General features: G+C 39.0%; 1 protein-coding gene across 1 annotated transcript; it reads right to left on the bottom strand.

The window, feature by feature from the left end:
* Positions 1–6,796: 6,796 nt before the first annotated feature.
* Positions 6,797–7,189, bottom strand: LOC145823625 (uncharacterized). The gene has a single exon (XM_082923110.1). The coding sequence runs from the start codon at positions 7,187–7,189 to the stop codon at positions 6,797–6,799; it is 393 nt and encodes a 130-aa protein (XP_082779236.1).
* Between the last annotated feature and the right edge of the window lie 11,801 nt (positions 7,190–18,990).

Here is an 18,990-nt window from a genome sequence, read left to right on the forward strand (position 1 = left end):
TTTCATACACCTGTGTAATATGTATAATTCTGCAGCCCATCACACTAGCCTGGCCCAAAAAGATTAAGATGGGTGGGCCAAACTCAACCTCCATTCCAAGCCTCAAGCCCCAAGTCCCAAGATCCACGATCCACGAATCACGGACTAGGACCCGCCACGGTCTGGTCCGGGTGGCGGCTGCGCGTGCACGCGTGTTGCAATTTTTCCATAACCAATTTGGACCATAGTCTTGGCCAAGTCCATCCTTGAAGCATCCATAACTCCCTTCCTTCGAAAAATTTAGATGCCCTAAAGGGCTCACACCCTTAGGAAAAAAATTGGATTTAAATACCCATCAATTCTCTCCTCTACAATCAATATGGGATATAAGGTTTTACATCTTTCCCAACACCTCTTTCATGAGGCTAACTTAATGAGTCAATTTCTCATTCAAATCTTAACGGTTTTTTGTCATTCTTTTTGTGGTGTAAAGATCTCATTACAAGGAATCTAAACTCACTTTAATCCACCTCAATTGAGGTTTAGCACCCACTTTAATATTGCATTAAAGTCACCAAAAATCCATTATTTTTCCAACATTAGGTTGGATAAAGGTCCTTCTTGTACCCCTTAGGTTGTGTTTGGTTTAGGGTTTGGTAAGAGATTTGAAAAAAAAAAAAAGTAGGTGAAATGTAAAAGAAATATAACTACATTTCACACACTTTTCATGCACCTTTTCCATTTTCCTTTCCAAATTACTCGCCAAATCCCTAAACCAAACACAACCTCAATGGGCCCCACTTTGGGCCAACTCAACGCTTTGAATGGTTCATTTTGTAAAGTCTGTTGAGATGATCATTAATGTAAGAAATTAAGTTGATCAAATATCGATAGCGACATGATGAGATCAAATTTGTTTTAAAAAATATGAACGATAAATGTGATTTTGAGAATAAACTAGCATATTTATAAATAAAAAAAAAATCCAATCATGCAGCCCACAATATTCGATAAATGTAATTTTTTTAACATAAATAATCTTCTCAACGTGTTTTGTAAGACAAATAATTCCAATTAACAATGTGGGTCCAAATTGAAGTCGATCGAGAGGCAAAACACTCTCTAGTAGACATTTTTATTAAGTCATTGAGGTGCACGTAAACTAAACCGAACACTCAATCATAAAAAAATAAAAATAGTAAAGTCATTGAAATGAATTACAAGCATAACCCTCCTTCCAAGTTCCTTCACACAACTTTGAATTGCTAGCTGTTTTTGTCATTGAAGCCTTGGATTGAAAAAGATGTCTTGGTTGGCCGTCATGCTTAATTGTGTTACTCATTTCATCAATTACAATTTTTTAAAATCAAAATCTATTTTCCCTCTCTTCAATTACTTGATTAATTACTCTAAAATTGGTTTCTAATTTGACATTCACAGTAAAACTATGAAGTAAGAGTAATTTGATAAACATGTACCGTATCGGTACTTACCAAGTACTGATACTTTCTATGAAACATTTTATTATTTCAAATTTAAAAAATTAATATTTTTTTTATGAACACATCTAGCCATACTCAGACCTTTTTTTTTTTTTTTTAATTTTACCGTATCGATATGCCCATATTGTATTAGTTCTCCTAGTCATACTCATGATTCATTATAAGCATCTTCATTGAGACAAACAAAACCTGGGAAACACTATGGTACATACCCTGCAAATAGTATGTACCATATGCAGTTTATAACTACAAAGTAAAATGACATAATTTCATATTTTCAGAATCATAACTATAAAAAAAATGTCATAACTAAACACAAGTCATCACTAAAAAATTCATGAGTTGTAACTAAAATAACGTCATAACTAAAAAAGAAGATTGGTCATAACTAAAAAAGAAAATGACATAAGTAGGGGTACATATAGTATATCATTTTCTAGTGTGTGTATATTAGAATTTCCCACAAAACTTTTATATAATCTTTGATAAATGATTTGACTTATAATTAATTTTGTAAGAATTTTTTAACTTTTAGTGACACGTTGTCTGTACCGAATACTGCACTAGATGATTATGGACCCGAGCTCTGCACCTGATTGGACTATCCAGGAATCAAGACCCTGCAACAGAGAGCACTATCAGAGCTGCCCAGCTGGGGTTGGCCGAATAACCCTTTCGATGTAGAAGTAACTGGACAGAGAAGATAAGAGACTCCCTCTAGGTGTAAAGAGAGTAAAGTGTGCAGTGAATTCAGTTCAACTTTGTTGAGTTAAGTTGAGTTACCTTCAGTGTGAAGAGAGTGAAGTTTATATAGCACACTTGTTGCCCAAGATGGTTTCATGGAGCTTTGGGGTTGCAAGGCTCCCTTTAACATTGCTCAAGGTGGGGGACCTCCAGGTAGTTGACATTAGAGGCATGTGCTCTTTGTAATCATGCTTATAACAGACCACATTCCCTTGATCAACTGTTTCCTTGATTCTAGGGGGAGGAGACCAGCAAAGGTAGCAGCCTCCATGTGCATGTGTTCAGAACTTCCATGTTTCTCTGAGAGGTCTCCTTGGTTTGGTACCATTGTGCCCCGACTTAGCCTTTCACAAGACTGCTTGTACAGATGGCCTAGCCCATTTAGACATCTTTGTGTAGGCTCGGCCCACTTTGGTTCTGATGATGCGTTCGGCCCATCAGTCCGGTTCATGGATTCAGTTCGGTAGGTCGGCCCAATCCAGCACCGCGGCTGGACTGGCCTTTTCACTGCGAGTTAGGCCCATGTATCATGGAGATGGGCTCAGTTGGCTGGCCCATGTATTTATCTGACCCATCTGGATTTGTTTTAGTAGATTGGGCCAGCCCATGGCTTGGGTGTGACCTATTTCATATTCAGCCCCTTCATTTGCCCACTAGCTCGCGCTAAGGTTCTCCTTGGAGGGAGCTACTGTCCGATACCCTAACCGTTGTATCGCTTTGGATTTGGTCCAACTCGGCCTTGGTGGTGGTTTAATCCTTACACATACATTTCTATATGCGTCCTTTCACAAAGACACATGGCAGTGTGTCACTAGTGTGTAGAGATAGTGCGCCAATTCCATACAGAGGGACGTGATTTTGTACCACCACGCCGTTTAGGGGTAGTAAATACCCTAGGGTTATCACCTCAACCCCCTCATCTGTTCTTAGTTTTGAATTTCCCAAAACCTCTTCATTCTCTTTTGTTGGTTCTGACGGTGCTCTGCCTAGACACTTACCGCCATCATTCTGGGCTACGAACGCTGTTGCTCTCACTCCAGTCTCAAAGACCTTCGTTCTTCATTGTTCCTTCATCGAATCTCTATAAGCTCTCCTGAAACTCTTCTTTTCTCTTGCTTTTCTATTTATGTTGCCATTGTTGGTCCTTGTGCCACTGTTTCTAGCGACTGGTGCTATTTCTCTGTTTCTTGCTTAGTTTAGTTCTGTCCTTGCCCTTCTAGGTCAAGACGATGGAAAAATTTCGTGTATTGGTGGATACTTCTAAGGCGATGGCCTTGTTCCATCATGACTATGGTATCCCTGATGATGTTACCCTCACGTTGGCTAAGGTTAATGCCAAGCGCATGGGTACAAGAAACACTGCTACGTTCCCCATTGCCACTATCGTCGAAGTGGAGGTTCAGTTCCTTCTCGACCCATTAGTACAACGCTTTCTGTACTAAGTCCAACTTACCCCAATGTAAGTATCTATAAACCTATTCTAAGTTATTTACTGTGTCTTTGCTTTGAACAGGCGATTGGGCTTGAATCTCGATAGTTGGGAGATCTTGGGCAGTTATACCATTTCTCACAACAAAGGCCACAATACCTATTACATCTGTGTCCGTTCTGTTGACTCTTACCTTGTCACTGGCTTACCTAACTCTGATAAGCACAATGATGATTTCTTGCAAGTTGGTGGGAACTGAGAGCTCCCTGCTGGGACTGAGTTCCAGTCTGAGAGGATGCCTCAAAAAGATGGCTACCTATGTCTGAATCATGTGCCCTAGTATTTCTGTACTTCTGTTTTTTTTTTTTTTTAAAAAAAAAACTTATGTTTTGTTTGAATGCTGTGCTAATGCTATTCCTTATCTCCGCAGAGGCTTCCCATTACAAACGTAGACCAACCTGTGAGAACATTGAAGCGATCGAGGTTGCTTTGAGATACAAAAAAAGAGGTTTGCCCCTGAACTACCAAACTATCAGGCCACTTACCGAACCATAATCCCAAAAAAGGCAACACTTGTTGCAACCCTACTTGACTTTGATACTGAGACCGAGTCACCCACTGTCCCTTTAATTACAAACTGCCAGCACGGCCGAAGTCTATCTGTTGAGGGAACCCTTTCTCCTGTCCCTAGTTTCACAGGGGGAAGATCGATGTCAAAGAGAAGGGTGCTAGTGGATCTAGAGGTGGAAGCTTTTGGCTCTTCTAATGTTCTGGAGACTCCTTTGGTTAAGGCCAAACCAAAGAGTCTAATGGATGTGAAACTGGAGATAGGGGCCTCTTGCCCTTCTACTGAACCTGATGCCTCAATTGTTGAAAGGGAAAAAAGAGGAGAGAGACCGGTAAGGCTATAGTTGGCGAGGCTTCTGAGGAGCTTGTTGTGGATAAGTCTTTTGAAAAATGGGAACCACCCATGCTGTATCGAGGCATACCTATTTCCACTTCTGATTCAGTTGTTGCTTCTGGAAATTTTGCTTTTGATTTGACCAAAACTTTGCTGCTACCAGTAGATATGGCAGATCATAATGGACCTCGCAATATTCCAACCTTGAAGGGAACCCTTCAAATGATGACTGCTGTGAGTACTTTTGTATTTTTTTTTTTTTCCTGTTCTTACTAGTCTGTACCATTTCTTTACCTTTAATACCTATTGTTTACTGCAGTGTATTCAGAGGATGCATTTTCAATTACCCGAGTTGAAGCATTGGAGAAGGCCATGTTGGAGGCCGCGATGACTGTTGAGAGGTTGACAACGAATTTGGAGGCCAAGAAGGAGGGCCGTAGGACTTCGGAGAGAGAGGTGTTTCGTTTGAACAAGGTTGTTGCCTCTGCTGAGAAGTCAAGAGAAGTTTCTGTTAGGGTCTAGGCCCAGCTCGAGGGAAAGGTGGCTAAGTTGGAGGCAACTATAGCAGTGATGGCTGCTGAGCGCTCGACTTTGGAAGCCAAGCACTGGCAGCAGGGCTGGGATGAAGCTGGAGCTGCCTATAAGGAAGAGGTGTTGGCGCTACGTGATAAGCTCTTTCTCAAAATCTAGACAAGTGCCCTGGCTGCTGCTCAAGTTTTTGAAAAGTCCCCTTTGTTCCAGGATGTTCCTATTCCCTTAAAGTCCTTAGGTTTGAAGACTGTTACCACGCTTGCTACTCCTTCATCAAAGGTTTCTCCAAGCATTGATTTTACAAACAAGATTCCAGAAAGCGGTGTTGCCAATGAAATAGCGAATGTTAAAAGGGGTGAGCAACTAGAGACTGAAGCTGCGGGAGAAGTGGTTAAGGAGGAAGTTGGAACTGCATCTACTTTTTCTCCCAATGATGACATGGACAAGATTGTGAACAATGCCCCTGAAATTCCTCCTAGTGATGAGAGTTAAAGTGGTTTTTGAAAAGACTTGAAGTTTTTTACATTTTTTGCATTTTTCTTGTTCTTGCTTTCTGATGTACTGGAGCTCGGTCTTCCTGTCGGGTTGCCCCTTTATACTTGTTAAGACAATTTTTCTTCTTTTTGTTACTATTTGTGAGGCTACTTGTGCCGGTGTTGGATGATGGAATCTTCCTTTTAATTTACAATATGATGCTTTCTTGCTCTTATGTCTGTGTTATCTGTACTGTTTGCCCTCAATCGAGCACTGTTGGGGCCTTAGAACCAAATAGCTGCTCTGTTTAATTATTCGATAAGTTGCATGGTTGTGCTTGCTTTGTAATCGAAGGAGAGTGTCTTACTTAGGTCCAGGTTGATTCCAAGAAAAATAATTGTTTGCCTCCACTTGGAGCTCAGTCAAATTGATACTGAAGAACTTGCACCCTAGTAGAACTACTTACATCTGTCTCAACTTTGATAGCATGAGTGCAGTTGAACATGACAAAAAAAGTGATGTCTTACTCAGGTCCAGGTTGGTTTTGAAAAAACAATTGTTTACCCCCATCTGGAGCTGAGTAAGACTAATATTGAAAGTTTGGTCCTGAAAGAATTTAGCCAAGTTTGTTCCAGCTCTGTTTGTATACCGCAGTATTGAAGTGTTGATGTACTTGGTACTTAAGAAAGAATCGTTGGTGAAGAATCTGTGATTTGCATAAAAGAAATGATCAGTTGAAAAATTCATTAGTGCAGTTTCCACCAAGCAATTTCACTTAGCTAAGTTCCATTTTTGTTGCCAAACATAATTCCACCAAGCAATTCCACTTGGCATGTTTGAGTGCTCAAATTCCATTTGGTCGCTCCAAAGCTAAGTCTGTTTGGTAAACACCAAAGCTAAGTCCGTTTGGTAAATTTCAAAGCTAATTCCATTTGGTAAACACCAAAGCTAAGTCAGTTTGATAAACACCAAGGCTAATTCTATTTGGTAAACACCAAAGCTAAGTCCTTTTGGTAAACACCAAAGCTAATTCCGTTTGGTAAACACCAAAGCTAATCATTTTTATTTTGAAACACACCCCCAGAGCTTGGACGATAAGGGCTAGGATAATTAAAAATCTATTCTGGCCATAAAGCTATACAGGTGCTTCGGACAAAAGTTCAAAGAAGTGGGGAGACATTTCCATTAATCAAAAGATAAATGCCTTTACACTTGATGGATAATTTGGGGGATAGTCTATTGATAGTACTTCTTGAGGTTTGCTACATTCCAGGGCCAAGGTATGGCTTTACCCTTGAGATCCTCCAAGTAGTATGATCCATTCCCAACGACTATAACCTTGTAAGGACCCTCCCAGTTAGGTCCTAACTTCCCTTTGCTAGGCACCCTCTTGTGAACCATAATTTTCCTCAGAACCAACTCTCTAGGTGTAAATTGTCTTGGGAGAACTTTCTTATCAAAACTCTGGATAAGCTGCTGCTGATAAGTTACAAGTCTGATCAGTGCTGATTCTCTTCGACATTCTACCATGTCTAGTGCCTGTGCAATAGCTTCCTCATTACTTGCATCTTCGAACAATTCTGACCAGATGATTGGGAGACCGACTTCTAGTGGAATAACAACCTCCATTCCTCAGGTCAAGGAGTAGAGTGTTTCCCCTGTCGAGTGCCACGCCATGGTTCGGTAGGCCTACAACACATGGGGTAACTCTTCAATCCACTTCCCTTTTACACTTTGAAGCTGCTTTTTTACTCTGTTAATGATGGTTTTGTTTGACAAATCTGCCTACCCATTACTCTGTGGGTAGCCCGGAAAGGAGTTCTGATATTCAATCCTGAGATCGGCACAAAACTTCCTTAAAATCTTTTCGTTGAACTATGTTCCATTGTCTATGATCAATACCCGTGGGATGCTGAAACGGACCACGACATTCCTCATAACAAACCGCTTTGTGTTTGCTTCCTTAATGCTTCCCAATGCTTCGACCTCCATCCACTTGGTGAAATAGTCGGTCGCAGCAATGAAGAATCATTTGTTTCCAGTCCCCCGTGCCAAAGGTCCAACGATGTCCAAACCCCACTAGGCAAAAGGCCACAGTCTAGTAATCGAAGTGAGATTTTTTTGCTGGCTGATGAATCAGAGAAGCAAACCTTTGGCACTTACCACACTTCTGAACATACTGCTCTGTGTCTTACTGCATTTTTAACCACCAGTACGCATGAGTGAGGGCATGATGCCCCAGTGACCTTCCACCAATGTGGCTTCCATAAATCCCATCGTGAATTTCATAGAGAACATTCTTGACTAGATTTGGATGCACGCATAGCAGATAGGGGCCAAGGTAGGAGCATTGGTACAGTTTCCCAGATGGTGAGATCCAAAACCGAGCTGATCAGTGTCAAACTTTATTGGCCTCTTTATTGTCTTTAGGGAGAGTGCCAGATCTCAAAAAACCAAGTATTGGATTCATCTAGCTAGGTTCTAGGTTAGTGCAAAGGACTGGGTCTGGAGATGCAATGCTCGGTTTTGGCACAAACTCAACCCAAAATTTTCTAGCATCTTTGGTATCTACTGATGAGCCAAGGTAGGCTAGAGCATCAACATGACTATTTCTGTCTCAATTGATCCGTTCCACTCGTATGGATTGGAATTTTTTAAGTAAATCTATTTCCTTGTATGCATACATGACCATTCTTTCATCTCTTGCTTCATAGACCCCAGTGAATTCGTTGACAACCAACTGAGAATCGCTGAAAACCAAGAGTTGATTTGCACTGAAGTGCTCGGCACTACGCAAATCAGCCAGTAGTGCTTCATATTCTGCCTTGTTGTTAGAGGCCTTTCATCCAAGCTTCAGAGCTTGCTCCCAGATGAATCATTCTGGGGATATGAGTACCACCGCTGCCCTCGAGCTTCGGTTATTGGATGATCCGTCAATGTAGAGCTACCAAATGTCACCAATGAAGAGTTTTCATGCTTCCGAAGCACACTATTTTCCTAATTCGATAGTGCATGGCACCCGAGCCAAGCTGGAGTTCTAATGTTCGATGCTCTAGGCAGGGGCGAATTCGATGACAAAATTTGCTAAGACCAGGGCCTTGATTGTTGTTCTAGGCAGATACCAAATGTCAAAATCATCAAGCTCAATTGCCCATTTCGCTGTTCGGCTAGAGAAATTGGCTCGGCCGAAGATAGATTTGGGGGGGAACTCAGTGAAGACATTGATAGTGTGTCCCTAGAAGTAATTTTATAGCTTTCTTGAGGTAATGAGCAGGGTATAGGCTAGCTTTTCTAATGGCAGATATCATGTCTTAGCATCCAGGAGAGTTTTATTAACGTAGTACATTGGCCTCTGTTCCTTGTCCACTTCACGAATCAGTACAACGCTTACTGCATGATCTGAAACTTCCAGATACACGTATAGTTCTTCCCCTAGTTCTAGAGCGGAAAGGAGAGGTGGTGTACTAAGATACTTCTCGAGGTCTTGTAGTGCCTCGGTACACTCGGGCCCCTATTCAAATGCAATCTTTTCCTCAGTAGCTAAAAGAAAGGCTTCATTCGATCTAAGGACATGCTAATGAATCGGTTTAGTGCTGCCGCCATTCCAGCCAATTGTTGCAGTTCTTTGGCCTTTGTCGGTATCTCTATTTCTTGTATTACTTTGATTTGATCTGGATTTGCTTTAATTCCTCTGAGTTACCATGTACCCCAGGAACTTCTCTGTTCCTACCCCAAAAGCGCATTTCAAGGCATTGAGGCGAAGTTGATGGGTTTTCAGGATGCTGAAAACTTCTCTTAGATTAGTGAGGTGGTTTGTAGCAAGCCTGCTTTTAACCACCATGTCATCTATATATGTTTCCATAGTCCGACCGAGTTGCTCTGACATTTTTAAGGCCGAACGACATTACTTTATAGCAATAGGTGCCTCTCGGAGTGATAAATGTTGCCTTCTCTTGATCTGGGCCGAACACATATCTGGTGATAGTCGCTGTAAGCATCTAAAAAGCTTATTCACTTATGCCCGACTATTGAATCCATAAGTTGATCTATGCGAGGCAAGGGAAAATTGTTTTTTGGACAAGCTTTGTTGAGACAAGTGAAATCAACATAGACTCTCCACTTTTCATTCTTCTTTTTTATTACGATTGTGTTGGATAGCCGCTATGGGTTTGAATTTTCCAAATTGCTCCCGCCGCTAGGAGCTTATCAACCTCTGCAATTACTGCTTTGGTATGCTCAACTGAAGATCTTCTGTTCTTTTGTACGATGGGTCGAGCTGATGGGTTGACATTAAGCTTATGGCAAGCAAATTCCGAATCCAGCCCAGGAGTATCATATGCCGACCATGGAATACCTCCATATTTTCTCTCAGCAAGTCCAGTAACTGAAGTTGTTCATCAATGTCTAGTGAGGTACTAATTACCAAAACCTTTTCCAAATCGTTTACTATCTTTTCGATTGGGGTTCCTTCGATATTTTTCAGGACAAGTTGTTCTACTACTTCAACTGTTTGAACCCGATTGAAGAGCTGTTTAGCCTTCATGGATTCCATGAAGCAATGCTTTGATGTAACTTGGTCCCCTGAGATCTGCTCTACTTCATGCTCTGTTGGGAAGGGGATAAGCTGTTGATAGGTTGAGGGGACTGCTTTCATTCGGTGAATCCATGGCCGACCAAGAATGGCGTTGTGTGCAGACGGAGTGTTAGTAACCAAGAATTCTATCTGAAGAGTCTTTGTCTCAGCTACTACAAGTAACACTATCCTACCAAGTGGCCATTCGAGTTGAGAATCGAAGCCAACCAACGGTGCTGCCGTTGGGGTAAGATACTGCTCAGAGAGACCGAGCTTCTGAACAAATCCTAATACAATATATTTGCGGCATTACCTTGGTCCACCAGGACTCATTTCATATCAAATCGTTTTCCAATTCCCACAGTTATAATCAATGTATCAGTATGTGGATATTGAATACCTTCTAAATCTTTCTCAGTAAATGAAACAATACATAAAAAAGACTTAGGTATTGTTCTAACCTTTTTTGGTGCTGGTTCAACTGATATTACTTGATGAATCTGTACAGCTTTTGCAATTTCCTTTTAAAGTACCTCCTCCCACTTTGTGATTAGCTGTGCCATTGATTACATTGATGACCAGTCGAAGCGGATGCTCTGTGTGATATCCCTGTTCCGTCATGTATTAATTGGTCCTTAACATGAATGTGATTATGTGTTTCATATGATTTTGTGTGCCATTATGTGAAAATATGTGGTTTTGAATTTTTATCTGTTCACCGTAGTAATATCTGTTTGATTGTCTGCTTTGGAAATTAAATTGAAGGCCCTATCGGCCACCGAAACCGAAATTGGTCGCACCATTGTGATTGGCATAATTTTTAGAGCCTACAGTGAAGTTTAATTGAAAAATTGATTCAGATCAAAATTAATTGATTTAATTGATGAATTAGTGTCCAATTATTTATTATTATTAAATTGGAATTAGTGGGGCTTTATATAAAGGGCCATATACACTCTCATGGTTTCTTTTTGAGCTCAAAATCTGAGATATACATTTGAGAGGGTGAGAAGGCCGGCTATAGAGAGAGAAGGGGGGAATTGTGCAATTTTGGCCTTGAAGCTTAATAACTTTGAAGTTATACTCAAGAATTTGCTGTTGATTAGAGAAATTGAGCCTCTAGGTAGGTAATTGATCTTGAATTCAAGTTTGAATAATGGTCAAGAGCATGAATTAGTTTCATTATAAGGAAATTGAGTTGATTTTGTTGTATTTGAAGTCATGGAATGCATGCATGTGCATAATAGCCATGAATTTGTATAGTTGAGCATGAAAAATATGATCCATGTAGAATTGTGGCTAGAATCCATGCTTGTGACCACCATTTGTACAATTTGAGTTGAAATGGAAGTTATATCTCACATGCATGTACCATTCATAAGAAGTATGAGCTTGAATGCATGAAATTGTTATGTTGAAAGTGAATTTGGTGTAGATTGGGACATGCATGTGATTAATTTGTGAAATTGAGCTCCATTGTGTTGTAATTTGGTGTTGGTATCATGTTAGTATATGATTATGTGAACTTTGAGCCAAAAGCATGCATCTAGAACCATTGAATGTCGAATTGGAGCTCAATAACATGTTCTGGAAAACCCAGAAAATTTGATGTCCGCTCGAACAGGGAAACCGCCACTCAAGCGCGAATTTCGTGCTCCAAGTATTTTTACAGACTTGGATGTCCGCTCGAGCGGAGAAGTTCACGCTCGAGCGGGGAGCTATATAGACAGACCTTCAGCTCGAGTGCCAGACTTCACGCTCGAGCGTAATTTTGATGCATCCAGTACTTTTGCAGGCCTCTTGGGTCCACTCGAGCGGGGAAATCCACGCTCAAGCGGGGACTCTGTTTTCTGAAATTTTGAAACGGCATTCTGAGCTTCGTTTTCCGTCCTCTTTCACTTCTAAGTACTCTTAGGCATGCATTGAGCATTGTAATTGAGTTAAAGAGATAAGAATGAAGCCTAAAGAGAAAAATGTGAATTTAGAACGGATTAAATTGTTTGTGACCCTTTTGTGTTCATGGAATGTGTAGGGTCGAGTTCCAGGGCAAACCAACCAACCGATCATTGTGAGTAATATCTTAACAAAGATACCTGAAATATGTTGTTGTCCAAATTACTTACTTCTATGTAAGTTTTATAAGTTCATTGATTCAATTGGTGGACAATGTTGCTATGCCAAATGAATGGGCCAGAAGCCAGTTTGATCTGAATGATAGAGTGAATGGGCCAGAGGCCGTTTTGACAAGAATGAATGGATGGACCAGAGTCTGTTTTGACATGAATGAATGGGCCAGAGGCCGTTTTGACAAGAATAAATGGATGGGCCAAAGGCCGTTTTGACATGAATGAATGGGCCAGAGACCGTTTTGACATGAATGAATGGGCCAAAGGCCGTTTTGATATGAATGAATGAATGGGCCAGTGGCCGTTTCGACATGAATAAATGAATGGGCCAAAGGCCAGTTTGACATAAATGAAAATATGAATTGGGCCCAAGGCCATTTGAAGTATGCTGTTCTACATATCGTTTGTATAACTTCTTTATTTGATATTATTCACTGGGCTAAAGCTCACGCTCATTCATGTGTTTGTAGGTGAGCCAAGAGAAGTCCAGAACCAGCCCCAGTGATGTCTGTGTGGAACAACAAAGGTTTTGAAGAGTCAGCCCTTGCGTCTCACACACGAGACCCGTCTTCGCCTTTTTGTCACTCTGTTTTATTTTGTCATATGGGCGAAGTCTTTGAATATGTTGTATATAGTTTTCTTGGGTTGACTTAGACTTATATGATCCTGTATGTACAGAACCTTGTGTAGTACATATTTTGTTGTGAGTTATTAATATGCATACGTATGGTTTGTCATGATGTGCCATGTACGCACAGCTCTATGGACAAAGTTTTAAATTGCTTCCGTTTGGCCCCCCATTAACTCTATTAACATACATTTGGTTTGGTTTGGTTTGAGGCCGTAGGTAATCTCATGATTACTGGCCGGTTATGTCCTCTACCCACGGGGGGGGTTCGGGTCATGACACTCTGCATTTGGTTGTGGTGGGGGATTCCCCTGTTCGGTCATGATTTTGTCTGGATCGATGTATTCTTGGAGGTGCCCAGCAGGTACTAAATCCTTCAAATGTTGTTTTAATGCCCTGCAGTTCTGGGTCATGTGCTCCCTGTTCCAGTGATAGGTACACCTGAGCTTTTGGTTGCGTCGAGCTGGGTCTCCCAACATCTTTGGTGGCCAAGTAAAGAATGGTCCTCTCTTGATTTTTCTCATAATACGGTAGATAGGTTCTTTGACTATGACAACTGCTTCATGGGATTTAAACTTGTCCACCTTATTTATTGCGACTCATTGGGGCTCTCCTCGGTCAGTTCTTCGTCGGTCTCCCCGACTCGGCTATTCAGCTGATGCCACTTCAATAGGAATCTGATCATCTTCAAAGAGAGTGTACTGTTTAATCCTGGCACGTAAATCCTTTAGTGCTGTGGCTAGGTGCTTGCTAAGTGATTGCCTCAACTTGCTTTCTGGCCACAGCCATGCTTAAAAGACATTATTACCATCTGTTCGCTGTAGATATTTTCCTTCAAATTGTTGTATTCTTCCTAGTACCTCCTTGCGTAGTTACGCAGTGTTTCTTTTTTTTCGTTTCGGAGACCGAATAAGGTGTTCGGCACCTTAGGGATTTTGGTGTTGGAAACAAATCTGGCCAAAAATTCTTCAGAGACCTACTTCCCCTCGTAGATCGGTCCAGCAGGGAAACGATTGAACCATCGGAGTCCGGACTCTTCCAAGCTGGATGGAAAGACCTTGCACATTAGTGCCTCAACTCGGTTCCACAAAGGCATCATCAGCCGGTAATGGCTAATGTGCTTGAGTGGATCTGACTTCCCATCATATGGTGTGAATTTCGGTGGAGTGAACTTCTTGAGGGGTTTCATAGCTTCAATGTCTGGGGAGAAAAGAGATGAGATGAGTCGATCCAGTGCTCGGTACTCCATCTGATGAATAGTGCGTTCAAGGTGCTGAGCCCATCACTCTCGTCGTTGCTCATTACAAATTCCCCGCTGAGGTTTCAAAAATTACATCCCACCCATTCACAATTAACGCCGTTAACGAATATCATAAATTGACTAAAATACCCTTTTAACAAATAATGGCAAATTACCTACACCCCCTTGAGGTTTAGCTAAATTACAAAGTCTCCCCCTGAGGTTTAGCTAAATTATAGATTCCTCCCTGAGGTTTAGCTAAATTATCATTTTTAAATAAATTATGAAATGCAAAATTAAAATGGAAAAACACTTATCACACTACAAAAAATTAAGGTTTTAGAGACCAAAATTTAGGGACAAAATTATTTTTAGGGGACCAAATATTTTTGTTGTGAAAAGTATCGTTATTATATTTTTAGAAATGAAAATTGAACATTAGTGATTAATTATTATCTTTTTGATATCAAATTTGTTCCTAAAAGTCTATTTATTATTGACATTTTCGAAATTTTATTGCTAAAAACCTTATTTTTGACTTTTTAGGGCGACCTTTTAGCGACTATTTTCATGATAGAAATTAGTCTCTAAATATTTTTTGCAACAAAATTTTCACTTTTAGAGATCAAAAAAATTAGTCTCTAAAACTCTTATATATTGTAGTGTCAGATGGTGAAAATATCATAAAATTAACAAATAATTAAATAAGTTAAAAACACAAGAAATGACTTGTCAAAAAAATCTTAGAATGTGTTTGGTTTGATTTTTAAAATTTTATTTTTAAATTTTTTTTAAAAAAAATTAGAAATTAATTTGGTTAAGAAATAAAAAAATAAAAAATAATTATTTTTTTTTATATAATTTTATCTTTTGAGTGGTTAGAAATAATTTTTACAAATTAAATATATTTTTTCATATTTATTTTTTAATTAAATTATTTTTTTTTTTTTTAAATTCTGAATTTTTTTTTTCCTAAACAACAAATCAAACATGGTTCCAAAAACTTACTTTTTTTTTTTTTTTTTCTATCTAATGTAATTCTTTTGTAAATTTTGTTGATTTATCAAAGGGATTTCAACAGGGATAATATTGTTCATCAATTTATATTTTGGTGATATCAGCTAACCATTCTTAATGTTTAGTTAATTGTAGCGGTTAAATTGTTATGCGAATATAATCCTCGGGAGCGAGATATAATTTTGGAAACCTCAAGGGGGAATCTATAATTTAACTAAACCTCAAGGGAGGTGTAGATAATTTGCCCTATAAATATGGAATTGGGTGGCTACTGTGCGGGGGTACACAGCAGCCACAGTTGTGCACCCAATTGGGCCCTTTTCGGAGCCCATTTTGATAATCTGAACCGTTCACATTTTAAAATACATCAAGTAGAACATACTTGTAAAAAATCAAGTTAATCGGATATTGTTTATCCATTCATCCACACACATTTATATCTATAAAAATAAATAACAATTGTAATTTAAAGTATTAAAATGAATACAAATGTGAGTGGATGAATGGGTAAACGATATCCGATTAACTTGATTTTTTACAAGTATGTTCTACTTAATGTATCCTAAAATATGAATGATTCAGATTATCAAAATGGACCCCGAAAATGGCACAATTGGCTACACAGCAGTGGCTGCTGTGCACCCCCGCACAGCAGCCACCCCAATTCCTATAAGGAAAATATATAGAGTAAATTCTAATAATTATTAGGGTAAATTACATAGGTGGTCCCTATATTTTACTCATATCATTCTAGTCTTTATACTGTCAATTGACTCAATTTTGACTTTTTATTTTAGATTTTGTGTCAATTTAGTCCAATTGATAATATCATTGGTATTTTTTAAGAAAAATTATCACTAAATTGGTTGAGATGAACTAATTGAAGTGGGTAAATTTATATTTTTGCCATTAAAAATATGACACTTGACACTTATGTGCATATTTTTCATAAAGAAATGTTAAGAGTTGTAACAAATTGTACTAAATTGAGACAAAGTTATAAATTTAGGATAAAAATTAACCAATTGAAATTACAAACATTAAAATGATACAAAAATCAAAATATAAGAACAACTATCATAATTTATCCTAATTATTATGGTAGAATTGTAGTATTGCCACGCCACATTTCTTCTTCTTGCCTACTCTTTTTCTTCCTTTGGCTATCAATCGTCCAATCCCCTCTTTGACACCATTTTGTAACATTGCCAATTTTTTGCCGTCATCTCCCTCACAAGTTCAATGAGCGCATTTAACTGTCATTGGTTGGGTTAATTATACTTAGTATTTCTATCATAATTTCATTTTGATCAATTTATTTTTAATTATAACAATTAATTTCTTACACTTTAACACAAGTTGTAATGTCACTATTCCGTCAATCTACAGTTAATGATGTTGACGCAAATTAAAAGTGAAGGAACCAAATTGAGATTTTAATGAAAGTGCAATAATTAAGGTTAGATTTTGATAAAAGTGTAGGGGTGTTAATGAAATTTTAAAAAATGTCATGACTAGTTCTATCAGCCTTATTAACAGAATGGTAACATTGTAATTTGACTTAAAAAATAAAGAGTTAACTATCACAATTAAAATTAAAGAGACCAAAGTGTAATTAACTCATAATATATTATATTAGGAGGCATGCTAATTTCAAATCTTAAATATCTCTGATACTGATTTTACTTTGATATTTCATTAGAGATAAAAAAATATATATGTATTAACTATAAAGTGGAGTGGTTTGAAAAGCAGATTATAAATTTCGACCTGTGGTTCAAATTAACCGGCGGTTAGCAGGCAGATTAGTGTGGATTGAATAGATCGGTGCGAATTGAACAACTTTACTAGTAACTACATACAACTCCATGATGAGAGAGAAATAAACTATGACCACCACAGGTATCAAACACAACCAAACCAACTCGCAAGGCCAAGGCCAAGCAGAAGACTAAAAACCCCCATAATGGGCGATATATAAGTCATCACCACAAAGTATCAAACTCTTCTTCATGACAGTTGAATCTAAAATCTAACATCACAAAAAGTATTATACAATTATTAGGCCAAATGTGTTAATTGACTTTAGAGTCAAGTCCGCTCTTTATTTTCTCGATAGTTAGATTTATAGCCATGGGGCCTTCCCTCCAAGTTTCTTGTAAAGACTTGGCAGTAGTTGTCATTCAAGTCTTGGATTGAAAAAGATGGCCTGGTTGCATAATTTTCATGGCTTTGCTTGCTAGTCTTTGACACTACACTAGCGGTCACCATTAACTGTCTGTCGCAGTACCATGTAAGATAAATTGATAGAGAGAGAGAGAACAAGTGAATAAATGAAATGTGTATTTCATAGATTGATTTACAAAGGGAGCCTAGCTCTCTTCTTATAGAGAGAGAGCCACCGAAAGCATAAAGCTAAAGCAAGCTAATGCTACACTAATTATGAAAGCTAAAGCTATACTAATTATTAAAGCTAAAGCTAAACATAATAATATACATAATATTATACTAACATAATATATTATATATTCTAGCATCCCCCTCAAACTCAAGGAGGATAGGTAAAACCAACTTGAGTTTGGAAAGGAACAAAACATGAAGATAAACTAATACATAAAATAAAAGAGGATAGTAGACACTGTATGGTCGTGTCGGACTGTTGGTGAAGACACTGTATGGTCATGTCAGACCGTTGTAGCAGGACAGTTTACGAGGTCATGTCGGACCGATGTAGAAGCTAACCGGAATCAATGTCGGGACAGTTTATGGGGTCATGCCGGACCGTTGTAGAGGCTGACCGGAATCAATGTCGGGACAGTTTATGGGGTCATGCCGGACCGTTGTAGAAGATTGTGGTGGTGCACCAAGGAGGCGACTTAGGGAGTGCGCCATGGGGTGGCTTGAGTGGTTCCCATGGTGTATAACCATGCTCACCAGCTTGAGTGGTTCGCATGGTGTGTAACCATGCTCACCATGATATATGTATAACCCCCCCTCAAACTCAAATAGGTGTGAAGATAGAAACCTATTTGAGGTTGAAACAAAGAGATTGATAAAGGGGAGCAAAACAGCTCAACACAGAGTGAAGATGTGAAAAAAAAAAATAAAAAAAAATAAAAAAAAAATGGTAGAAAGGTTTTTTTATTTTTTTTGTTTTTTTTTTTGTTTTGTTTTGTTTTGTTTTTTTTTTTTTTTTTTTGTGGTGTAGAACTGTGAGCAGGGTGGATCTGTGATAGGAATAAAACAAGGGTGTGTTGGGAGAATGGAATAAAAAAAAAAAAAAAGAAGATAAGAGTGATTTTATGTTTAAATAAAAGAAGTGTGGGTGGACAATATTAAAATAAAAAGAAAGGAAAAGAGGGGGTTTAAAGGGAGAGAGAAAATCTGTTTCTATGGGTGGAGGCATACACTTGTGGGTCCACGGTTTTGGTCAAAAACACCAGCCCATAGTTTGGGTTTTCTTTTTGCACACTACCAGCAATGGGTTTTGCATAGTGGTGTGATTGGAGATGGGGCCCGCCACTACACATGTTGGGCATCTAATATTGTTGTTAAAGCCATGTTTGAGGAGCTGTTTTTGGGTAGTGGGATTTTTTTTTTTTTTTTTTTTGTTCAGTCTGTGGCAGTCAATGGTGTCAATGGTCAAAACCCAGAATGTGTGTGCACGGTGTTGTGTGTAGGTAGTATCCATGCATGCTGGGTCTGTGTATGATCGGAGAGAGAGAGGTGGGAGAGAACAGCCTAGGAATTTAGAGAGAGAAGAGAGAGCTCTGTTTTGTTGTCCATCTTCATGTGTGTCTGGTCCGTGTGTTCCCCGTGTGGTGTGTGTGTATCTGTATATGTAGC

Source organism: Camellia sinensis, chromosome 4 (assembly GCF_055761805.1).
Source record: "Camellia sinensis isolate YWXY chromosome 4, ASM5576180v1, whole genome shotgun sequence".
Lineage (NCBI taxonomy): Eukaryota > Viridiplantae > Streptophyta > Magnoliopsida > Ericales > Theaceae > Camellia > Camellia sinensis.

What these genes read in the sequence shown, in the direction of transcription:
- LOC145823625 (XM_082923110.1), bottom strand. Translation starts at nt 7,189, where the DNA reads ATGGAGGTTGTTATTCCACTAGAAGTCGGTCTCCCAATCATCTGGTCA.